Source organism: Anastrepha ludens, chromosome 2, assembly GCF_028408465.1.
Source record: "Anastrepha ludens isolate Willacy chromosome 2, idAnaLude1.1, whole genome shotgun sequence".
Taxonomy (NCBI): Eukaryota; Metazoa; Arthropoda; class Insecta; order Diptera; family Tephritidae; genus Anastrepha; species Anastrepha ludens.
In genome coordinates, this window is record NC_071498.1 from 22,944,587 (window position 1) to 22,970,269 (window position 25,683).

General features: G+C 36.7%; 3 protein-coding genes across 9 annotated transcripts in view; 2 read left to right on the forward strand and 1 right to left on the reverse strand.

Annotated features, from left to right (window-relative positions):
* The window catches only part of LOC128865106 (jmjC domain-containing histone demethylation protein 1), a 28,759-nt gene extending 15,608 nt beyond the window's left edge, over nt 1-13,151 (forward strand). For 2 of the 3 annotated variants that reach the window (XM_054105080.1, XM_054105090.1), the window contains exons 3-6: nt 3,943-4,103; nt 4,163-5,562; nt 7,743-8,494; nt 8,583-13,151. In XM_054105080.1, the coding sequence (XP_053961055.1) occupies nt 3,943-4,103; nt 4,163-5,562; nt 7,743-8,494; nt 8,583-10,049 (3,780 nt within the window). In that variant the 3' untranslated portion in view covers nt 10,050-13,151. The remainder of the gene's footprint in view (nt 1-3,942; nt 4,104-4,162; nt 5,563-7,742; nt 8,495-8,582) is intronic. The other variant, XM_054105097.1, reaches the window with a different exon arrangement.
* LOC128865144 (protein Red) lies at nt 45-24,592 on the reverse strand. 3 transcript variants are annotated; one of them, XR_008454752.1, is made up of 4 exons: nt 22,981-24,592; nt 22,768-22,924; nt 1,184-1,451; nt 45-128 (listed from the first exon to the last, which is right to left on the reverse strand). XR_008454752.1 is itself a non-coding variant. In XM_054105180.1 (2 exons), exons 1-2 carry the CDS (start codon nt 24,475-24,477, stop codon nt 22,853-22,855), a joined length of 1,569 nt encoding a protein of 522 aa, XP_053961155.1. In that variant the 5' UTR covers nt 24,478-24,592; the 3' UTR covers nt 22,732-22,852. The 3 variants fall into 3 exon arrangements, 1 of the variants encoding a protein (XP_053961155.1); XR_008454751.1 differs by lacking the exons at nt 45-128; nt 1,184-1,451 and adding an exon at nt 22,554-22,682; XM_054105180.1 differs by lacking the exons at nt 45-128; nt 1,184-1,451 and having other exon boundaries at nt 22,732-22,924.
* LOC128865124 (zinc finger protein 62 homolog) lies at nt 18,796-22,450 on the forward strand. Of its 3 annotated transcripts, XM_054105143.1 has the most exons (6): nt 19,472-19,586; nt 19,640-21,347; nt 21,400-21,489; nt 21,571-22,032; nt 22,084-22,248; nt 22,315-22,450. In XM_054105143.1, the coding sequence occupies exons 1-6, from the start codon at nt 19,566-19,568 to the stop codon at nt 22,359-22,361; spliced, it is 2,493 nt and encodes an 830-aa protein (XP_053961118.1). In that variant the 5' UTR covers nt 19,472-19,565; the 3' UTR covers nt 22,362-22,450. The 3 variants fall into 3 exon arrangements, with proteins under 3 accessions (XP_053961098.1, XP_053961110.1, XP_053961118.1); XM_054105123.1 differs by having other exon boundaries at nt 18,796-21,347; XM_054105135.1 differs by having other exon boundaries at nt 18,796-21,347; nt 22,102-22,248.
* Nucleotides 24,593-25,683: the final 1,091 nt, after the last annotated feature.

Below are 25,683 nucleotides of genomic sequence, written 5' to 3' on the forward strand. Positions count from 1 at the left end.
GCTTCCACTTGATACCCATATTGTACATACACATCCGAAGGTTACCCGTTATAATCCATGTTACTCGTGGATGATGTAGCTTTCGAATGGTGAAAGAATTTTTAAAATCGGTCCAGTAGTTTTTGAGCCTATTCATTACAACCAAACAAACTAAGTTTTCCTCTTTATAATATTAGTGTAGATATGTAGGGGAGAATGGGGAGTTGTGAGACATAGGGAGTTGTGAGACATTGTTACCGTTCGGCATTATTCATTTGTTTACATTCGATTTTAAGTGTCAACAAGTGTTCTCGATGCGATCTCACTTTTCAGCTAGTATTGGCCATATTTACACGCATTCGACGCGTCTCTCCAGTTACTGTGTTTTGGAATTTCTCGGTAAGTTTTTTTCATCATTTGTTTTGCGATACATTCGATCAGTTGTTGAAGCAAATTGCAAATGTTAATATATACAAATTATTAATTGTCCTATTAGCTTTGAATTTACACATTCACTTGGGCATGAACGTTCAATGTGTTTATGACTACGCGGCCATTTATAAAAAAAACGATTTGGGGAGTTGTAAGACAACAAATGTGGGGAGTTGTGAGACACCGTTTTTTCGACGTTTTAACGCATCTGTCATAAGTACCTCGCAATATTCATGCATTGTCATATATACAAATATAATATATCATGAAAATTTTCTGCAAATGCCGAAAAAGTTAAGCAGAAACAACTCCATTCATTGCAATGTATGCGATCGAGCTGTGCACCTAAAGTGTGCCAATTTACGAACTGGTTATTATACATGTTTTCACTGCGAATCATCAGATTGATGGCATTGCATTTTTTATACACTTTTTTATAACAATTGTCTTTTCTTTTTTATGTTTCATCTTAATAGAGAACTAACAACTAAAATAGGTCATTTTTATTGATTTAAACCATGGTGTCTCACAACTCCCCACATTTTTGTATTTTGTATTATATTTTATATTATTATATACAATTTTAATTTTAAGGAAAATTGTAGTTTTGTTAAACAGGCCATACCAATAGCTTCCAGTATTCATTGACTAAAGATTCCATCGTTGACATATGCAGAATATTAAGATTTTGAATAATACGGGTCCAAAAACAAAACCCGTCTCACAACTCCCCATTCTCCCTTATTAATTTATTTAAAAAAAAATTTCTTACCAACTGTTGCCCGTTGATTCTGAGGCGATGCTTACAAATTTGACGTTTCTTCTCATTAAGCAATTAATGTTGCTAGCAACATTTCACTGCAAGCCAAATGCATGTTGCTGGCGAAATTTCTAAGCTGTGAAGTTAGTACTAGATTTAACGCAGAATTAATTAGTAATATGTTTTTCACATGATCCAACTTTTTTTTACTATATTACAAAGCAGATTTTCGGCACTTTTCACAGTTGTAAACAAACAACAGCGGTGCCCGATAAGATTTCTGTAAGAGAAAAGAATTTTAAGTAAAATTTGGAGAATACTATATGTGTAGTTTAATTAACAATATCAAGTCTTTTATTTCTTTTTGCATTTTATTCTTATATTAAATAATACAATGTTTATTTGCGCATAACTATGGTGGTCCGTCCGTTTTGAGAAGTTGTATGCAAGCTAATGCAAGCTTTTCGTTTATTTCGGTTTTTTAGCAATGCCCGCTTCGCTTGATAGGTATGGTGAGGGGAACTTTGGATTCTACGTCACTTGGGATGTGTTTCACAAAATTTAGCTTTTGGTACTGATATACACATGGTAGAAAAAGTCACCCACTGTTATAAAGTATTAAAATAATTTAACGTGTTTATCTTAAAACTCTCAGTTATTTCTTTTCACTTATTTCAAAGAAAAGTATTCGTAGAGGGTATGAACAAACTTTTTTGGAGTTTGAGCTGCGTCGTGTTCAGATAACGGGATTGTAGTATAGTTACTTAAATAGGCTGAGCAGAAAAAGTGTGCGTTCATTTCGAATAGTGACGATTATTTGCATGGCAATTACGTTAAATTTAATTTTAAATCATTCATGTAGTTGACGCGGTTAAGAACAAATCTAAAGAGGGAAAAATTGATATTAGAAATACATTTTTTGTTACTATGGACCAAAGGTGAAAAGAAATAGATTTTGGTGAAAGGAAAATCATTGTAAGTTTGTGGCAAAATAGTAAGAGCTATCGTGAAATCGCGAAAATTGTTGGGAGGCAATACTCCTCGGTCCAAAGAGTGATAAACAACTTCAAGCAAACGAATTGTTTGGAGTCTAAGCCTCGTTCTGGGCGTCCAAAAAAACTGAAGGAAAGAGAAGAACGCAACATAACTAGTCTTGTGAAGTCTAATTCACGAGTAACAGCAAGCCAAATTTCAAAAGACATAGAAGTAAAATGCCCAAAGAAAGTACATCCAGATACAGTAAGAAAAATTCTAAAAAGAATCGGATTTCACGGCAGAGTGGCCCGAAAAAAACCCTTCATATCGCGAGTAAATCGACTTAAGGGGATGGCTTTCGCCAAGGAATACGTAAACAAGCCACCTGTGTTTTGGAATACTGTGATTTTTTCAGATGAGAGCAAGTTTTGCATTATCGGGATAAAAGGTCGTAAAATTATTTGGAGGAAAAACGGAGCGGCACTTGGAAAGCAAAATCTGGTACCTACTGTAAAGCATGGGGGAGGGGGTGCCATGATATGGGGGTGTATGGCTAGTTCGGGCATTGGAAATATACTGTTTATTGAGTCGATAATGAACAGACATGATTATCTCGATATTTTAAAAACGAATTTGAGAGAAAGTGCAATCAAACTGGAACTCGGTGAAAGATTTGTTTTCCAAAAGGACAACGACCCGAAACACACAGCAGAGATTGTTAGGTTGTGGTTGTTGTATAATGTTCCAAAACAACTTCGCACACCCCCACAATCACCTGACCTTAACCCCATTGAGCACTTATGGGACGTTCTAGAAAAAAAAAATACGAGAGCGTCCAGAAATAACAGCCAAACTAGTTGGATCAATGAAAAGACGCCTTCTAGAAGTCATAAAAAGGCGTGGATATCCAACTAGCTATTAATTTTAAAACATTTCTATGATCTTAAGCCTTTTATTTTATTAATATATTATTGAAGTGAACGCAAACTTTTTCCGTTTAGTTTGAATGGCCTTTTTAATTTTATGTGATCTCATTTTAAATTTGATTTTGTTATTGGTAGCGAAATATGTGTGATAGTTACGTTTAAGTGAACTAAATAAAACTCATTAAAAAAAATTTCTGAAATATTTATTGTTTTGAACTTTTTCTAATGCAAAGAATATTTGCATAGGTGAACGCAGACTTTTTCTACTATGTGTACTATGTGTCACTTTATCTTTTTACAATATTCGCAATATTTTTTTCGTAAATTTTTTATAAAAATATGGTACATTATAAATCAAAGATCCAAACTTTGTACAAAATTCACAAAAAATTAACAAGTTTCCAAAAATTGTCATCAAAATTTTAAACTTTTTAATCAGAATCTTTAAAACTTTCTGGGTAAGCAGTTTTATAGCCCATTCAATTTTAGTAAAATATGGTGAAAGTTTTGTAGTCGCTCAAAAATCGAGTTGTTTATGAGAATTTTCTTCCATATAAAGGACATTTTCGTAAGTTTATTAGCATTTTTCGTTGTGAATATTGCTCAAAGATAAAGTGAGCACAAGTGTATATACAATATTTGTAATATAAAACTATTAAAACTAAACATATCCGGAAATACTGCAAGAATTTCGCAAATTTTTTAAGGTCTGGAATAAAAAAACTTGCTATAAAATTATTTTAAATTAACAGAGGGGGTGATAGTATTATTATATTGCTAAAATTGATTTATAGTGAATATGTCGGCGAACGTACTTATGTATGATATATAATTTGCATTAAACCGTAAAATTATTTTATCTAATTTTAGCGCGAACGCAAACAACGTAAACTTTATCTTGAAGAGTGGACATTGGGAGATGATGATTTGGAAGGGGCACGGGGATTTAGCGTGTCAGAAAAATTAGAATCTTCGAAGTTTGCACAGACCAGTATGGTTCGTGAGATGCGTGGAAGTGATTTGACTGTGGGGTAAGATTATAGTTGCTCATTTGAAAATTAGATAATCACTGATTTATTTTCACTTTCAGCTTCCTTCAACAATATGGCTTCAATATTCCATTATTGTTTCGTGAAAATGCAGGCTTGGGTTTACGTATGCCTGATGCCAATGAATTTACCGTGAATGATGTGAGGCTGTGCGTTGGATCACGTCGTATACTGGACGTAATGGATGTAAACACACAGAAAAATCTACAAATGACAATGAAAGAGTGGCAACAGTATTATGATAATCCACAAAAAGATCGACTACTTAATGTAATCTCGTTAGAGTTTTCCCATACACGATTAGACAATTATGTGCAATGTCCGGAAATTGTTCGGCAGATCGATTGGGTGGATGTAGTGTGGCCAAAGCGTTTGAAAGACGCTCAAAAGGAGGGCACAAACGTACTGGGAGAAATGATGTATCCAAAAGTACAAAAATATTGTCTTATGTCAGTGAAGAATTGCTACACAGATTTTCACATAGACTTTGGTGGCACTTCAGTCTGGTATCATATTTTGAAGGGCAGTAAAGTATTTTGGTTGATACCACCAACAGAAAAAAATTTACAACTATACGAGAAGTGGGTGCTGTCCGGCAAGCAGGCAGATGTTTTCTTTGGCGATACAGTCGAAAAGTGTGCCCGGGTCTATCTAACTGCGGGTAACACTTTCTTTATACCAACTGGTTGGATCCATGCAGTATACACTCCCACAGACACACTAGTATTTGGCGGTAACTTTTTGCATTCCTTTGGTATTGTTAAACAACTTAAGACGGCGCAGGTGGAAGATGCTACTAAAGTACCGCAAAAATTCCGATACCCTTTCTTCACCGAAATGTTGTGGTATGTCCTGGCACGTTATGTTTATACTCTTCTGGGTCACTCTCATCTGGAAGGCGAACCTTCGGTAAGCGAGGAGGAAATGGCAAAACGTCATCATGTACATCTCACGCACTATGAACTTTTTGGTCTTAAAGAGATCGTCATGTATTTATATGATTTGCCACCACAAAGAAAAAACGTACCAGAACTTGTGCGCGATCCTGTGGCATTGATCAAGGACGTGCGTACGCTGGTGGAACGCCATTGCAAGGATAAGCCAGAGTTAGCAATAACCGGTGAGTCGGTGTTGAAACCGCCCGGTCAGATGCACCCGACATTTCAGGTGTACGACCGCACGATAGTCAAGCAGGAAATCAAGGCAGAGATTGCACGAAAAAATTCAGAAATCATACGTGAACAACAGCAATTAGATGCAGCCAACGCAGCAAATGCGGCAGAATTATCATCGTCCAACAATGCGGTGCCAAATAAAAGTGATATCAATCCCAAATCCAATGTCATATCCACTACAAATCCCACAGATAATGGCGGTGTTATTGTAAAAGAGTGTAAAAAGGAACCTGTGGAGAACGGGACACCGCAGCCAGGTAAGACAGGTAACTATAGTTATGTTGTAAAATAGAAAGCAATTTTTATATTAGGGATAGCATAAAAACCGTAGGCAACCAATCTTTAAGTTAGGGCAATCTTGATTCTGGCAATCTAAGGGTCAGTAGTAACAAACTCACATTTTGCTCTTGTGTGTAATTCGAATAAAGCTGCAAAATGTTTTTTTCAAATTCTAAATTTTAATTTAAAACACGAATACGGTAGGTACAAATGTGCGTAGCTGCAAAATGGTGCACGAATGCTGCATGGTTAGTTTATTGTGAAAAGTTGTGTGTTTTGAATTTTACTACGTAGAACACCTTTAAAAATCTTTCAGCATATGCGATTGCAATTTATGCTGAAAACGCGAGTTCAAGTTGTATAATTTTTCTTTTGTTATTGTTTTTAACACGTTGGCTGCCAATGTATCAAGTGTTCAAGTTGTATAATTTTTCTTTTGTTATTGTTTTTAACACGTTGGCTGCCAATGTATCACTGGTGATCATTTCAAAAAACTACCCCCAGGTGCCAATGTATCACCAGTGATACACGCTTAGACCCCTAGATTTTAGGGGCTGGGACCCTAACGGAAGGAGTTTTGGGAAAATTGGAAGTTTATTTTAAAAGAAAAAATATTTTATTTCATAGTAAAATACAAAGTTTTGAAATAATACGAAATTAAAAATGAGAAAATTCAATTCAATTCTGGAAACAGAAAAAACTATATTTTTTTGTTTTTAATTTTAATGTAGTTGTTGAAAATGTTTAAGACATAGGTATGGTGACCTCCGACATTGGGCGCAGTATGTTGCCACTAGTTTGGCCTTCTTCCTGGCGACTGACGACGAGTTTGTCGTCTTTAATTCTGAATAGCACATGCCGCAACGAGATCTCTTGCGCCTACCATCCTTTGTTGTTGGACGTTATTAAAAAGTGTTTTCCCTGAGGAGGTGAGCGCGCTATAGAAGCGCTATCTTTTCCACTCATGAAAAGGATAATGCTTTGACGAAAGTCAGATATTTGCATTTTATAAGTTTTTGACACTGTTTCAGAGGACTGGGCATTATCTGCGAAGTGAATGAATTTGAGCAAGATCTGGAACTGGTTACGAGCCATAACTTGTGGTATGAATGCGTTTTTGAACAATGTGCTTGGTTTCCAATAGTCGGTTATTGCAGGGTATTTTGCCATTCCCATATACATCACTATGGCCAGAAACTCCATGATCTCCTGGCGATCACTATCTTTCCACATATTCATCCTACTGCTGCTGCGAGTACCGATGCCAGTTACTTGAGAGTTTGCATTCCTATTTGTCTCTTCAACAATAATATCCAATATCTCATCGGTCAAAAACTTTCTGTAATATTGAATGGATTGGTAAATTCTTCTAAACTCTTCAAAGTCTCTCCGGTAGCAGGCGAGGTCCATGCTGTCGTAGTTCCCGTCTGTTCTTCATCAGCAGTATGATTAACATTTGTAGCACTAACATCGAGGTCTTCATCAATACTGTCATCACTCCTTGTATCACTGCCTGAATCTGGGATGTACTCATCTTCATCTGGACTAAAATCCTCTCCACTAACACTGGAATTTCCCATTGAATTCAACGCGTCACGTATTTCCTAGGAATTCATAACTTCAGAACTTCACTTCACTATATTTCACTGTAATTTGCAACCAACTGCTCGCTATGAACTCAAGTTTGATACTGATTTATTTTGATTTACTTCTTCGAAATGTGATCACCGGTGATCACATTTCAAAAAAAATAAGAATAGTTTTAAAAAAATGGCAAGTGGTCACCGGTGAACACAGCACAAAAACGTGCTCATACGCGTCAGGAGCGTGACTTTTATTCCTGGTAAAAATATCTCGTTAAAATTCAAACGGGAACATGACTTTTTTTGCTTGGCACCTGAGGGTAGATTTTTTTTGTGATCACCGGTGATACATGGCACCTGGGGTAGGTTTTTTTTGTGATCACCGGTGATACGTGGCAGCCAACGTGTTAAATTAATTTTTCTATACATTAATAAGACGTGTATAATTTGCATTCAAAGTGTTTTTGTCTTTTCATTTCGATATATCGGACTTTGTGCATTAATATATCAGAATATAATTATAATAATCCAATTTTACACACAACATCAACTATTTTGTCTAACTATTGTGTTTTCTCTCCTAGCCACATTCGTATCACCCTCGGACAGCCTTAAGTACCGTCCGCCAAAGAAGATGCACCTGGCTAATGCTGTTGCTGCGGCAGCCAATCAGGCTAATAACACCGTCAGTGTTATCGCATCTTGCTCAAGCTACAATACTGTTACCGCTGGTAATTCTACCGCCACAACAACAACTTCGACAGTAACAACGACTGTGGGCTCGAACCAAACTCATTTGCAATCACATATACCGCCACATGCACATAACGCAAACACAGTTAATACTGCAGAATTCTCTTGCCTCTCACCGAACGAGTCGAAGCTGTCACCCAATGTGACCGGTACTGGACAGCCGCGTCGTCGACGAACGCGTTGTAAAGTGTGTGCTGCTTGTCAACGTTCCGATTGTGGTGAGTGCAGCTTCTGTTTGGATATGGTGAAATTCGGCGGTCCAGGGCGCGCTAAGCAGACTTGCATGATGCGTCAGTGTCTGTCACCGATGTTACCGGTGACAGCGCAATGTTTTGTTTGTCATTTGGATGGTTGGCGTCAAGTACCCGTGTCGCCTCAAACTAAACAGTTAGCATCGCTAGAAGGACCGTCATCGCTAATGGAATGTTCAGTGTGTTATGAGATTGCGCATCCTGATTGTGCGCTGTCGCTGTTGGATGGCACCGAAGATGCGGCAGATGCTAAGGGTATAATGAATGAGGACTTGCCAAATAGTTGGGAATGTCCGAGCTGTTGTCGATCGGGAAAAAATAATGACTACAAGGTGTGTACATTAATCATTTTGAAATAAATATGTAAGTTTATTTCCTACCAATTAGGAGAAATTAATGATGGCATTACTTTTATTATAGCCTCGTCACTTTCGAGCACGTCAAAAGTCTTCGGAGGTTCGGCGCACTTCAGTGGGAGGTTCAAATATCGTTGCAGTCGGGCACGATCACGACAGCAATCAGTTGCCACCGCCCATTGGACAATATAATGATTTTGTTTTCACAAGTGAATCGGAAATGGAGTCTTGTACAGCAAACGCTGTACATTGGAAGCATGGTGGCAAGCGGCATCACCACCACATTGAAGTGAAGACTGAGCGTAGCTATGATACCTCTTCGCCGGGTATCTCGCCCAACGCAACTAGCGATCGCATAAAGAGGCGTAAGAGTGATGACGGATTGAGCTTGTGTAGCAGTATGCAGGACAGTATTGATGCGGGAGCATCCATGGATTGCCATGTGGGCGCCGGCAACGGTGGTATTAGCGGCGGCAATGGCACACAAATGTCGCGGAAAAAAAATTCAATACGTTCACAGTTGGCTCAACAAATGCTCAATTCATCAACGAGAGTACTTAAGAAACCTCAATATGTGGTACGTCCCGCTGGTCACTTATCGTCCAGTGGAAGCGGCTTAACTGGTAGTCACATTAGTGTCGCAAATTTGGCCCTCGATCCAACATTACTTAAAATCATCTTTCGCTATTTGCCTCAAGAGACCCTAGTCACCTGCTGTTCGGTTTGTAAAGTATGGTCGAATGTGTCCGTAGATCCTGATCTCTGGAAAACAATGAATTGTGCTGAGCACAAGTTGTCTGCTTCACTACTTACGGCGATTGTGCGTCGTCAACCGGAGCACTTAATATTAGACTGGACTCAAATTGCCAAAAGGCAGCTAGCCTGGGTAATTGCACGCCTACCGGCACTAAAACATCTCTCGCTGCAGAATTGTCCAATACAGGCGGTGCTGGCTCTGCACACTTGCCTCTGCCCGCCATTACAAATACTAGATATGAGCTTTGTGCGTGGTCTTAACGATGCCGCCATTCGGGATATACTGTCGCCTCCCAAGGACTCACGACCCGGCTTAGCAGATTCGAAGACACGACTTCGAGATCTTAAAACTCTAAAATTGGCTGGAACAGATATAACCGATGTGGCACTGCGCTACATAACGCAAGCTTTGCCGAATCTTGTGAATCTGGATCTCTCATCATGTCAGCGTGTAACAGATGCCGGAGTGGCACAAATTGGAACGTCACCAACGGCCATCGCAAAATTGGTGGAATTGAATTTGAGCTCTTGTCGACTGGTTTCTGAATTTTCATTGGAACACTTAGCTAAATGCGAACAATTGATTTGGTTGGATTTGCGGCATGTACCGTTAGTACCAACACAAGCAGTGATAAAATTTGCAGCCGAATCTAAGCACGATCTCTGTGTGAAAGATGTAAAGCTGGTGGAAAAGCGGCGACCGCAGAAAACGACGCAACCAACAACGGCATCGAGTTTAGGGGGAATGGGTTCAGTGAGCAGTTGGAATGACTGAATGATTGTATGGGTGGATTGTAATTAGATTTTATGAAGTGCAGTGAGGGTACAAAATGTTCAATGTAAATATTTAAGTGAATGGCGAGCATATTAATTATCTTCATATAAGTAAGCAACTAGACTGTAAAAGATTTTTAGCAAGTCCAAAATGGTGTCTGAAAGAATGTAATTTGCAAAAATCAAGCATGAAATAATAATAATCTCATACACGAATCGTAGGTTATTGCTGTTGTGGCAGCCTAGTCCCCATCGCAAGTGGCTATATTTGTAGTAGCTTACCAAGACCAATTGGCATCGTCGCTGGCGTCTGGTTCAATAAACGCACTGTTTGCCCTTGGTCAGACCAAATGACTTATTAAGTGGTGCCATACGGCTTTCAGTCGAAAAGGAACATATTTTGCGTATGTTGATGTTAATCCTGGATAGATAGGAGTTTAAGCTGCAACAATATCCAAAATTCAATTCTGAAAGCAAATGCAGGTCTTATGAGCTAGCTAAAGATCTTCGTCGCAATAAGGTGTGATTGATTGTTGTAAGTTTTAGCCTTACTAAGACCTGTCTAGGTGGGTGTTCCACTAAATGCTATTGACTGAGGTTAACTAACGATAGATCATACCATTTCGATGGGTTCGGGCCAAAGGGAGAAAATATTAGATGAGTTGAAGCATGTGAAGAGATAGTTAGTGTCGTGAGGGATATATTTTTCTTCTCTTCACTTCTTGGATATATGTTTTATATATCGGGGAGCAATCAGGATGAGTAGTAGTTCAACGTGCTACCATATCCAGATCATAATTGAGCCGGCGAATGTGATTGTGTTTTGCTCCTTTTGGAATGATTTTGGGGGAAATGTCAGGAGACAAATGTCGCCGGCTTAATTAACGCAGTGTAGTTTAAGCCAGCCGCCGTAGCCGAATGGTTGGAGCGTGACTACCAGAAAAAGATAGTTATAATAACGATTGCCCCTCGGGCAATGACTAACCTCCGACTAACCATGAAAATGCTAGGATAGACTCGCCAATCGCTGTTTCATTTATATTAGTGTTATTTGGTGTGCCATCAACTTTGATATTATGCTCAAGCTTGAACTCCTTTGTCCCCCATTTCATAGTGGGGAGTGTAAGGTTTGTTGCAGTACAGAACGGAAGGAACAAAAATAAAACCATTTGCTTTTAAATAGAAAGCGTGAATATCATTACCGAACACTCAATCGCATATTCCAATAGAGAAATCTCCTCCAGTAGCGTTGTGTGTATCCTAAATTAAGTACCAAAAGCCTTCGATAAGTTTAAGGCAGCTATGCTTTAGGCCACGATTTATCGTTATATTTATGCTATCGAGTAATATCGTTGTTGTTGTTGTAGCAGCATAAACATTCCCCATACTTACATACGGGGAATGCTGCTGGAGTGACAGTCCTTGGCCGGATATAAATCCGGGTCGTTTCGGTAACGTAGAACCGACTGTCGTGGAAACGCGAGTAATATCGTCGTATTGTTTACTTAATGGAAGTCATGGTGATGCGTTCCCCAACTACAAAATAATTCAGGTTTTTTGCTATTACGGGCAATAGTTTCAGCGATCTAACTTTTTAGTCCTGAGCGCTTGCACCCACTCCGCATGTTCAAACTGCATACGTGTACTTGACGTGGCATACATGGCTTAGCAAGTACTGTTGCTGCAGTGCTGCTACAGCAATAACTATGTATTTTTACCATAAAGAAAAAATGCTTTACACATATACATATATAAAGTTTTGAATGTCTACCTAAGCAGCCAAAATTTACACCGAACTTAGGTAAACCAACCCCATTCTCCTATCTTTATTTTTTAGTTAAATTCACATCTAGGTTTCTGAATTTCATTAAATAATTTAATTGAAATATACCAGATTCTCACGTTTTTCTACTTCGAAATCAAAGCACATAAGTCTAATTTTAAAAACCCACTTCTTCAATAATATGTTTAAGTCACTATAAAATATTTACTCCTTAACCTTACCAATTTTTCACGAAACAGAATATCAGGGATGAGTTAAAGTTAAATATAATAACCAAAGATATGTTTGTTCCATTACAACAACCTTCAGCTATCAACAACACATCATCATATGCATTATCTTAATTTCATTAACCATAATCTCCCACCACTGTCTATTCAATGAATACTGCAGCCCAAGTGTCAACAGCAAGGACGAAATATATTTTAAAGAGCACTAAAAGACGTCAGATGGAAATGCAAATATACATATGTGTGTGAACGTGTAAGCTTTTCCGCATAGCTTTTAAGAAATTGTATATGCAGTACATAATAAAAATTAAGCCAGGGTATCTACGTACGATTAAAATAAAACAAATGAAAAAATACTGCAATTGAAAACACATAAACGGCATAATGTGTCATATTAGACATATTTTTGTTTTAAAAAATGTATGTACATATGTGCGTGCAAATGCAGTAATAAAAGCAGTAGTGTGGAAATAATTAAATCGATTTGTTTGGAAACTCAATTGCGTATGTATGTATATGTAGGTATAGTTGTAGTTTTAAGCTTTTATAAAAACAAAAAATACTATTAAAAAAAATTCACTTAAATCTTATAATAGTTATAGCACATTGTATATGTATATACAATAATGTAATATATAAAAATGCAAATATAAGTCATGCATGCAATTATGCGTACAACCATACATATGTACATATAAGGCCCGCGTAAATAACTAAATCAATGTTAAACCGAATGATTGTGACACAAAAAATAACTGCAACATTTAATTATATAAACACATTTAATCTTATACTTACTTGCATATGTATTAAATAGTAAACTATGCTATTCGACAAATTGTACATTCAGACACAACGATGTTATATTATTAAGCACTTAATGATTTCATGCAAATGGTTGTCGGCATATTGTTTTAACGATAACGATATGTCATTAATTTGCCGCACAAAATTGGTTAATTCTAGGCAGTAACAATACCTACTAATGTACGCATATGCACTCCAATCATTCAAGAGTTTGAGTTTTAAGTACTTTGTACTTGATTTAAATGCAACAAACAACAAATACAATACGTCATTTAAAACAAAATCTTTTTATTATTTCTTACAAATGAGTCGATGATTCGTAAAGGGCAGCCTGAGATGAGAGCAGGTGCTTAGGTGCCTAATACGAGTACATTTGTTTTGTTTTTATACCCGCGCACTTGTGTCCAATGATGTTATAATTTTGTTTACATAACAGTTGGAAGTAACAGCGTAAAGAAATAGTGATAGATTTTGAAATATTTATATATGCCAGAATACTCTGAGTAATGAGAGAAGTTGACCAAGCAATAATTGTTTGTCCGTCCGTGCGCACGATAACTCAGGCAAAACTTAATATAGTTCAATGAAACTTGTCCAAGATCGAAATCGGACAATAAACACGTAAACCATATAACGGTAATTTTAAAAAATGATATATTTTATAAACGAACAAAAATTGCTTAAAATCGGTACAAATTATGAACCCAAGAAAAGAAATACAATACGACGCAAGTAAAATTTTAAAACAATTCGGAATTTCGTGTAAAGGAACAGACCAAATGTGTATGCATCAAATAAAAAAACAAAAAATAAAAAAAATAATTGGCGCGTCTGTTAGGTGTTTGGCAGAGCTCCTTCTCCTATTTGTGGTGTGCGTTTTTATGTTGTACCACAAATGTAGGGACCCACAGTTCTAAGCCGACTCCGAACGGCAGATACTTTTTATGACGAGCTTTTTTATGGCAGAAATGCACTCGAAGGTTTGCCATTGGCTGTCGAGGAGTGACTGCTATTAGAAACAATTTTTTTTCATCATTTTGCTATTTCCTGCACGGAGATTCGAACCTACGCACTTCTGAATGGTAGTCACGCACCAATCTATTCGGCTGCGGCGAAATGCAATAAATTTATATTGATGTGAATGCTAACCGTCCAGAGTACGTCTAAAACAAAGAAGGTGTAAATCATCTAGTAAAACTCGCGAAGGAAATTCACAATGGCAAAATATAATAAGATCTTATTTGAACCAATTAGCTTTTGCCAGTTTTTTCTTCGTGAGTTTTAGTACATTAGTTGCAGCTTCTCGATTTTAGACGTTCTCTGAACCGAAAGTTTTCTTATGAATTTATTTCTCAAAACATTCAAAGTCACTCGGAATTAATTTCAGAAAATAAGGGTGAAAATGAAACACAGATCTCGTCATGCCGGTTATACGTAATCGGAACAATCCGTATTTACTATACATCCGGCCAAGGACTGTCACTTCAGCCGCATTTCTCGTATATGTATGTATGGGAAATGTTTATGCTGCTACAACAACAACGTAGAATAAGCAAGAGTATCTAGTAAGCCAAGAATATGGAATAAATCGGGCACACATACAACTGCACACAGCGGTCTGTTTATTTTCTGTACTGACTTCACTCAATTGTCAAATTCGCTAAAAATACAACCACAGTTTTTGGAAGGCGCAACCTCCGGTATTCTTTACACCGTGGATTTACAGCGAGTTTCATGGGAATTCACTCGGAAGGGAATTACAGAGTCTGCTTTATTATCCGGGATGTTTTAACGTATAAGTAAACAGAAAAGTTTCTTCTAAACAGGGAATGAATAAGGAAATGCAGCCAATACAAAAAAATTCAATGCGCAACTGAGATGGAGCGCGAAAAGTAAGTTAATTTCATAATAAATGCGAACTTATTGTTTTTAGTTAAAAAAGTTAAGCTCTATTGGAACCAAGTTGTTGCTTAATTGTAAATTGGAATTTAAAGGTGAGTTTGATCTGAAAAAAAAATCCGTTCTTTGGAGCAAAGGAAAAATCTCCGAAGCGGACTTTAAACATGGTCGCAATCTACAACCGTTGAAAAATACTTAAGAACGTCTTGCATTTTAGGAGGAGTACTGATATTTTTGTGAGAAATATACTTAAGCACGATTCGGTCTTCGACCAAAATTTTGTGAATTGTTTTTTGTTTTATATTGTAACTGGTAAGTAAGTAAAAAATAAAGTGTGTGAAGCATTCCTACAGCATTTGACCATTGTCGAAACGATTTGAAAGGGAAAAATCGCACCCCAGCTCTTCGAAAAGCAATCATAGAGGTACAAAGACAGGATTATACTGTTTCAACACAATTAAACGTTTCAAAAACAATGATTTTTAATGCTTTGAAAATTGATTAAAACTAATGCAGAAGTGTATTGACCGCAAAGCAAAATATTTTGAAAAACAACAGAAAAAATCATGTTTATTATTTTACTGTGTTTTCATTATTGGGCACAAAACCTAAAAGGCAACACTCGTACACTAAGAAGCATCATTAATTTATTTTTATTTTTTTGTTTATGGTAGGATGATATTTCTACAATCGTCGAGTGCACACCATGTCGTTAATTCTATTATTCTTTGAAACACTCTTCCTATTAGGCTAAGATTACTGAGAAATGCACTCCAATTCAAGCAGTTAACTAATTTTTACAGCAATGGGACTATTTTTTTTTCTTTCCTACGGGTGTATGTAATAATTTGCATTTACATAGTTATATTTGTTTATTTATTATAAATTAAATATAAATAAACTTGCAAATAATTTTTCATTCAGGAAACTGGCTGTGTTAGGCCTTCGTTGTAGTTGTAACTACTACTCTGTTCTATCTCTGAATCTTGTTAAACATTACATTATTTTCGATTTATGTATTTCAAAACCTCGTGACTAGCAGTATGAAATAAATTGAAACATTGTTAGGATAAGATAATAAGTGAATGAATTAAATAAATGCGCATTGCTGCTAATTTCACTGGGGAAAATTTAAATATTTAAATCGTAAATTCCATTTCTAATCAAGTCGAACGCGTCAGAAAAAAGGGATCAAATCAGAATGTATAGATTACACACATCTGGGCGTCTGTTTTTTCTGTCGTCAGAAGAATTTCAACATTGGACTTGAAACGCCGATTGTATATTTTTTATATTTATTACTTAACTAGACCAACTAGACAGAGACGTTCGAATAATCTTTGCTAAACAAACGTCGACTCATTATCAATAAATCGTTTTCGCACTTAAACTCTTACTACTACCCCTCCCACCCAAATACGTCAATACATATACGTATATATATATATATGTGCATACGAATGTGTTTAAAAAAAATTTTCGCACATGCATCTGAATATACATGCATACATTTATACAGCTATGGACAGAAAAATAGCGCACTTCTCTACAATATCGATGATTATTTTTACTGGATGGCCTAGTAAAACAGTTATTCTTGCACAAAACTAGATTATCCAGATTATCACAAAAAAGGCAAAATAAATAATAATAAATTCAATATCTATAATTATGAGGAGCTCAAAAATCGAAATTTGTCACATTTTGAGCTGCACGCTGAAGTACCGCACTTCTACTGATCTGCTACAAAAACATAAATTAAAATCTCAAAGACAAAATTATCAAAAAAAAAGAACTTGAACGCAAAACTACTAACATTTTGCAAATTTTACGAACAGCTGATTAAATTGTTAGCGGAAAATATCAAAATGAGTAAAAATATTTTCAGTTGAGCAAAAAAAAAAGGAAATAATATGCAACATAGCGAACTTAGCATCACAAGATTTTATTTTGTCCACAATAATTTGTTCCATTTCATCAACGCTGTCAGATGGAGAATATCCCATTAACAATTGTATTGTTATGGTAATCATAGCTTTCTTCATATTTTATTTACTCCCGTCTAAACATGTATGTATGTATATACATATATTGCCAAATTAGTTAATAACCAACAAGTATGGTACAAGCGCAAAACACAAAATACACCTGCAATGCTTTCGATTTGAATTTCGTGGTTCATTGGTTTCGTGGCTGTGGTTCAGAAGTACATACCTCAATAACATTGGACGATTCCTATTTGATATATATAATAATATAATATAACTTTAAATTTATAATATTTTAATATAACTTTATAAATTGTATCTAAAATAATTTGCTTTAACTCAATTTAGAACTTGGCCCCAATTCGCAAATTTTAATTCGCGTTTATTTTAACTTTGCGATCAGCTGTTTTTCTGCAAATTCTTACAAGTACAAATATTATATATCCAGTAAAAGCTTGCGACTTCCCCTCAAAATGAAATCTCATGAAGCTCTCTCACTTTCCCCTACTTTGCAAGTTTTTATGAACACCAGAACTTGATAATTTGTAACAATTGCAACAAAATATTTGCTTCAGGAACCCAACTTGAAATATAACTGCGCTATTTCATTGTTCAATGCAATAATATGGTTTTCGAATAAAATATGGCAAATGGAAGCATTAAAAAAGCTAATTGGACTTATTGTCCGATAATAGAGAAAAGTAATTCAGAGCGAACATTGGCATAAACACCGTACGAATATCAATTAATCTTCTAAGCAATAACAATTCGTATGGACAACACCATAAGTGCGCTATTTCGCTGGTCATAGCTGTATAAGTGTAAACCCACACGGTTGATAGTACACCGCTGATAGTAAGCCCACACGGTTCTTGGTACAGTTCGAGTACATGCAAGGGGCAGCGATTTGGCGAAAATACCTAATAGGGAAGACAAGACTGTACGTTGGAATGTACTTATGTACATATTTTGTATCTTTATCTTTTCATTCTAACGCTCATTAATCACCTATGTATGCCTACATTCTATTCTACAGCGATTTTTTAACAATTTAAAATATATTTAATTATCACAACATCTGGTGAAATTCCTTATTCTATTATTTTGTAAATATATGTATACACATGTGCCGAATATACAATATTTTTTACCAACAACACGTTAATGTGCAGAGTTCTCAAGGAGATTGAAAATATACATACATACATACATGCATATATTCTTTATAAGAGAAAATGAAGAGACTCTGTTGTAGTAAGTATTATTAAATAATTTTTTTTTGGAAACTAAGAGTTTTTTGACCTTAATATTTAGAGGCGTGAATTTATGCTCGCAAATTAGCCATGTACTGGGACATATACATATATACATATGTATGTTATAAAAAAATTATTTCATCTCCTAAAAATAGTTGTGTTTCTCTCTTGTATACGTACATATATAAATATTTGTGTTAAAAATGCCGATGCCTATGTGCTTGCAGTAAAATTTAGTTGATTTCTATTTTTAAACAATAAATACATATGAAAATAAATAAATATTACATATACATGTATGTAGATATAAGGCGACCTGGTGGAACACGAGAACTTCGGACTGCCTTCGAAAACGTGATATTGAAAATTGACTGCGTAGACTGGATTCTGCAAACTTGATTCTCTATCCTGATTATTCAATTTAGTATCAAGATTTTTACTTGGAAAATGATGCATGGTATTGCTATGACACCCCTGCTCTATGATAAGGTGCATAAAAGTTGGTATAGATAAGGGCCTTATAGTTTTGCGTTTTCCTTGCCGATATTTTATAATGTCGACGTAAATTTAGTAAAAAATTATATTCAGCCAGCATTCATTGAAAATAGCAAAGTTTATTTTAAATTGATTTAAGCGCTCACGCAAAGTTTGCATTTCGTATTTGATAATCTTCTAATAAACGTTACGATTGCTATTGCCTAGTGGGTACATGAGCATCAGCATAGTCCAGCGCATATCATGTGCATGCAATTTTATATTAATCGCTATTCGCGATCGATGAATGGGCGCGTTCAGTGACATCTATCAGGTGAAATAGCGGTTTGTTTACTCGTAACTTTTTTGTTTACATAATGTTCTTAACTTGAGAGACTACAACAACGCAGACGCAAACACGCGAAGAAGAAGCATACATGAGTGATCGGTAACAAAATTGATGGGAGCAGTAGCATTAGCAGCAGTAACAGCGGTGGTGGCGGCGACAAACAATATGATTATAATATTAAATAGAAACGTGAGACTCCGTCCAAATGATCGAAATAACTACGACTGCATGCCAGTTCGTCATAGCAATGGGTAGCAGCGTGTACTGTCGCACCTGTGCAGCACCTCCTGGGAACGCAGCCGAAGCAGTGATCGACATTTTCGCAAACGCTAAATTAATTGCGATTTTAAGTACGCTAAAGGAGTGGCAATTAGATATTATGCAGGATGATAATTTATCTCAGCGTATTTGTAAGACGTGCGAATTGGCGCTAATACAGATAGACGCATTTCGGTTACAAGCTTTGAGAGCAAAAGAGCATCTTCATTTGAGTTTGCACTCATTGGAGACGATGGTGGGGGATGCTGAAGCAATCAACGACAATGAAAATGACCTTCATACTAAAACAAATTGTGGTGAAGCGGAGATGTACAACAGGCAAGCCGCACCGAACACATTTCCAACAATATCCGAGTTTACTGCTATGCATGCGGATGATAGAGTGCCGAATGTTATAAATGCAAATAAGAAAGGGAGCAAAGAACAATTAATTGAGTTTGAATCAGGTTTAAATGCAGCCAATGTACAAACCGGTGAGTTATCGTTTGATTCGAATATTGAGTCTAGCAGACCACCCGAATTTCAGGTAGTGCTAATTGAGGAGGAGGAGGAGACAAATTTGCAATGGATAAGTGAAGAAGATGATGCTGGAGAGAAGGGGATTGATGTACCAAATAGTGAAATTTCAGAGTGCAGTGTGCATGTGCGAGAGGTTGAGCGTGAAATTGACACCAATAACAACTCAGTAGGGACTGCCGCGGGCAAGTCTATAAATTTTAATAGATCAACGCAGCGCACAAATGCAAAAAACGTTATAGAAGAGGGCGAGAAAGTCTGTTTAAGCAAGAACATTTCATTTGATTTACAAAAATACGTATGCCGAACAACTGACTACAAAATCGGAAAAAGTAGATCAAAAGGAAAGCCTTGTAAGGATGTTCAAAGGCATGGTGCGCAAAAAGTCATACCAAACAACGGAAAAGACAACCAATTTACATGGGTCATTACAGAAACATCAAGAGAAATTGCTGCTCCTATGTCCGATAAAAAAGGAATCGTGGCAGATTACCAATCTGAAATACATGAATTTGAAACGTTGCTAGCTGCAATAAACGATCAAGTCGCTGCCTTTGAATCAGGTAAAGAGTCAAATGCGTATTTGTCTGATGACTTACAATCGGTGCTTATGAATGAGTTAACACTGCAGATGATCAATGCAAATGTAAATATTCTGGAAGAAGACTTGCAAATTGATGAGTTTGAAACGATGCTGGCAGCAGTTGATGAGCAGGCCTCCACATTGGGATCTATAAATACGCCAAGACAGACAGCAGAGATACCTGACCGACAGATGGTGCATAAAAATGGTTTTAACGAAGAAATAGATCTAGATATTCCAGAAAATCAAGAGAGTATACTAAAAGAAATGGAAGCCCTAAAAAAAGAGGATTTTTCAGCTTTATATGAGAAGAGTAGCGCAACAGACACTGTAGATTTTTCTCATTCTACTAGCGAAGCTAAAATAAAAATATATAATTCTTCGTGCGTTGAGTCTAAAATTACAGATTATGCCCGTTATCACTTTTCGCCAAATAAGATTAAACGCATAATAAGTGATGATAATGTTTCAGATGTTTTATGCGGTGTATTAAATGAACCTGATTACAAAAAGATATATAATGGGGAATCGCTTGGCAAAGCTAATACTGAGTTTATCAAAAATAATAATAACATTCAAAATGCAGCTCTTGGGGATAGAGAAATCGAGCATTCAACTACAGTGGTTCCACGTCCAAATAAAAAGTCTTCGAATGGCATGCGATGCCGACTGTGCGTGTACAAGGTGTCGGAGCAGCCGATTTTCGCAACGAAAGAGCTCCTGGCCGAGCACATAGCTTCGATACATGATGACAAGGAGCGGCCATATAATTGCCCTCAATGTGCGGCACGGTATCGTACACGGAGTGGCTGTGTAGCGCATATAAACGCCATACATCTCAAAAAGGCAGACAGCTGCGAGCTCTGCGGCAAAGTTGTTGCAGGCGGTTCTGGCCAGATGCGTATGCACATAGAACGAAATCATACGCACGGCAACTACACCTGTGATGTTTGTCAGCTAGAATTGAAGAATGTTTCACTTTATAACTTCAAATATCACAAAAGATGGCACAACGAAGATAAATTATGGCGGTGCGAGCTTTGCGGGAAAGCGTTTGTGACGCGCACACATCTGATGACGCACAAAGTAACACATACACGCCAGGGCGAGTTCCTTTGTACACGTTGTGGAAAGAGTGAGCATACATTTATGTATACTTTATTAATCTTAACTTCATTTTTTCATAGGTATGCGCAGCAAATGGGAACTACGCACTCATCTCTATGCCATTCATGGCGAGGGGGAAGCGCCACTTAAATGCAACTACTGCGACGAAAGTAAAATGAAAAAAACAAAAAAAAAAATTTTTTCATAACAGATGTTATATATGTATGTATATCTATCTATATTACTTACAGAATTCACACAACACATACAAAAGCGAGCACATCTAGAGCGATGTCATCCAATTGAGTTGGCCAAACGCACCGTTCGCTGTCCGAAATGCAAAAAGCAATTCTCTACGGAGACCAATCTTCAAAAGCACCTGAAACAGCAGCATCAGCAAGATAATGCGGATACAACAAGAAAGTCGGAAGTAGTCGCCACTTCTCCACAGCCGTATGAAGGCTTTATGTGTGCACATTGTCCGCGTAAATATCGCTCCAAATATTCGCTCATAAAACATCTTAGGGTACATGTGACGAAGACAGATCGCCCATATTCATGTCGTGACTGCGATATGCATTTTAAGCACTTCTCAGAGTTGGATCGTCACGATTTGCAGCATCACGCTACTGTTCGTCCATATAGATGCGGTAAGTGCTCAAAGGCATTCTCGACAAGAACCGCGCTTAAAATTCACGGAAAAGTTCACGAGGGTCAGTACTTAATATTATTAGAACGTTTGTAAATAAATATATAATGTTCAGTATTTTCGATGATTTCAGTAAAGGGGAGAAACTTTCGTTGTCCGGAATGCAATCAACGTTTCAAATTTGAGAAATCATTGAATTTGCATCTCCTTTCGCACAAGTCAATGCGCCACAGCTGTGATATTTGCAATAAATCATACATACGATTAGCACAATTAAAAAGTAAGCAAACTAATTTGAATATCTTCATTTTAAAGTACTTAAATATTTTCCATCATATTCTTGCAGCCCATATAAACCGTTATCATAAAATATCGAGCGCTTCTGAAGAATAAGTTGAAAAGGAAAGGATTCCATGTGTTACCGGAAATCACAGTGTCGAAAATCCTATACATAGAAAAATTGTAGTTTAAAGCTGGACTAGTTGTTAATTCTATAAGACAGCACTACTACTCTACTAGCTACTCTCGAGCTTTACAAATAATCTATCTTAAAAACCAAACGGCATGTTGAAATAAAATTACAGGTTAAAATTTTTCCAGTAGCTAAAACAATGTATTTGGAGTATTATTGTTGTGTACATTATGGGCTATAAGTTGTGTCTTCTTTGTAAATCGGTATTAATGTACTCACAAATTTACATGATACCCACTGCACTAAAAAAATTCAAAACATTTGTACACCTTTCACATTTTTTATTCGCAACGCAATTGCTAATTTATGTTATTTGTTGGTACTTACATTATAAATTAATAAAACAGCAAAGTCTGTGCACTTCTCTAAATCTGTTAAACGCATATACATTTGGTATTGTTTGATTTTTAAACTAATATTTAGCAGCTTTGTAATCAGGCTCTTCTGCACTTCCTTTAGGGAATTTTCGTTTTTGTATAATATTCTAAAACAAAAATCAATTCAATTTAATCTAGCCATAATAACACAATTAATTCAAACCTGTATTTTCTGCCATTCTCGATCCAATTCTGCTTTTTCGCTCTTTTCGGTTTTGTTTTTGCGAGTTCGTCTTCCGTCTTGCATTTTAACTCCATACTGAAATGCTGCTTTGGGCAAAGCCTCTTTGGTGCTCATATAATCTGAATACTCTTCTTGTGTATCGAAATCCCAACGCCCAATCGGTCCCTTTTTATTGCCCAAATCCATTTTAGTATAGTCTACTTCGTCGTCTGAATCATCTATAGCGTCATTCATTTCCTCTAATCCTGGATAACACTCGGCATACCCCTCAGGTTCGTTAGCAAAGCGCGAGGTTACCGTTTTTGTGATTTTAGGTGGTGGTGGTATATTAGTAATCAGAGGGTCTGTGTCCTCGACTCCTTTTACATCGCCGAAATAAGAACCAGTTGCACTTTTTGAGTTATTTTTAACCAATTTTGAACCTTCATTCTTGGTACTTGGTTGATAGTCTCCAATATCGTCATAGATGTTATCACCCGCAGCTTTATCAGATAAGTTGGTACCCACATTTACTCCTACTTCGAGCATATTCAAAGACTGTTCCATTTCTTTTTCATAGAAAAGCGGCTTGTCTTTGTCACGTTTCTTGTTTTTCTTATTGCGTCCACCTGCGCGTAAGTAAGAAAGAATCTGTGACAGTTTATTTATAACAATATCATTAGTAGTTAGTGTGGCAATGTCTTCTCGATTGACGGGTACTTCAAATTTTGAACGTATTAACGTTGTTGGTATATCGGTTTCCCCCAAATCATCTTCTAAATCAATAACGTAAGCCATGCGGCCGGGAGCGAACAGCTCAATGCGTGGAATATCTTTTGATCGACGCGTTTGAACTAAACTAAAAATGTTACGAGCCAAAGCACTTTTAATAGTCATATGATCATCTGCATCTTTGGCATCCGCCTCAGCCTGTTCAGCAGCAGCGGTTTCGGCCAATTTTTCCGTTGCTGCCGCAACCGCCAGAGCCTGTTCCTCAACCTCTTTACTTTGCAATTCAGAACGAACCTTTTGCAAGAGCGCATAATCAAGACCTTTCACCAAGTGAGTATGACGCATATCACCACCCAAGAATTTCGACTCCTGTATAATTCTACGACGACGCTCAGCCGCATCAATGCCTGATTTCAAATCTGGAGCAACAGCACGATACGCATTTGTGCTACTGTGACCAGGCGTACTAACATTTTGGTAGTCCGGATTGGCACCATCACGTCGTTCACGCGCTCGGTCACGATATTTTTCCGAGAGCTGTTGCAACTTGCCATCCTCTTGTTTTTTAAGAGCTGCATAGAAATTTTTCTTTTTTCGGCGTAAATCATTGCGTTCACTGCTTGAACCTTGCGTTTTTTTCTTTTCGGTTGAAGACGACGTAGCTGCCGCTGCATTTAGTGAAGGAGTACTACCTGGCGGTGGTTGCCGCGGTGTAGCCAAGAGCTTACGAAAGTCATCATTAGTTAACCGTACAGATTCAGTCATAATTCATGTATGATTTTAAGGATTTTACGTATAATAGAAATCCAAGTAACGACGGAAAAATATTTTCTACTTTGTATGCGAATAATATATCGAATGTATTAAAATAATCGAATCGTACTAATATGAAAGGTGATAAGTCGATAACTCAAGGTTAAATTAGAGGTGCTATAAATCTGCCGATCGAATTAACTAATGGGCAACACTATAGTCGATTAGACGTGACATGTCATAATTTCGTAATCATAACCGTACCCGTACAGGACAATTGAATTTTGATTTTTCACCGTAACCATAAACAGCTGATTGTTGATTTGCTATACTTTCGAAATAAACAAATAAATCAATAATAGATATCAGTAAATAACATTGACCGTATTGACCTGATTTTATATCCGGTCAAGGACTTATCACTCCACGTACATGTTTTGGAATGTTTATGCTACAACAATAGTAAATATCGTTATGGTGAAGCCCACGGTTAAAGTTATGACGTTATGGTATGGTTTGGCAAGGTATGACTCCTTTAATTTTACTTCAACTGTAAACAATTTAAATTTACATACGAAATCATTTATTTGCTCAATTTTATTTTGAGAGAGAAACTAAAGAAAGAATAAGTTCATGTTGTTATTCTTGGAAAATAGGCACCATATGCCGAAACGAAGAGATTGACGGTGCTTTCCAATATTGGTGCCCTTTGTTCCAGTCTGTTAAAATAGATAATATAATTACCACATGTACCATATAAACAATTCATTTTTCTTACCAACGAGAAATAATATGACCCAATATTCCATTCAGATTATACAAACAAATTTTTATTTCAACAACTTGGAACTCATTTGTTATTCACCATCAGCATTCAAACTATTGACGACTTGTATCCCTTGCGTTTATTTTTTTTTTTTGTCTGGTTCTTATACTCATCATTATTATCATCAGTTTCGTCATACAACCACGAGCAGCACAGCACCAACTCAAGAAAATACTCATCATTCATTACTCTTAATATCGAAATCACGAAAGGAATCGCAAATTAATATTATATTACAAATTAAAACTCAAAGAAAGGCGAATACGAAAAACAAAATTTCAATGGATATATATGGTGACGATTTTGGCATTGATATTTTGTTATGGAACCTCTAATCGGACTCAAGCTGAACTCATCATAGTTTGTTGGTTCCTTCAGAATAATTTTTGAAA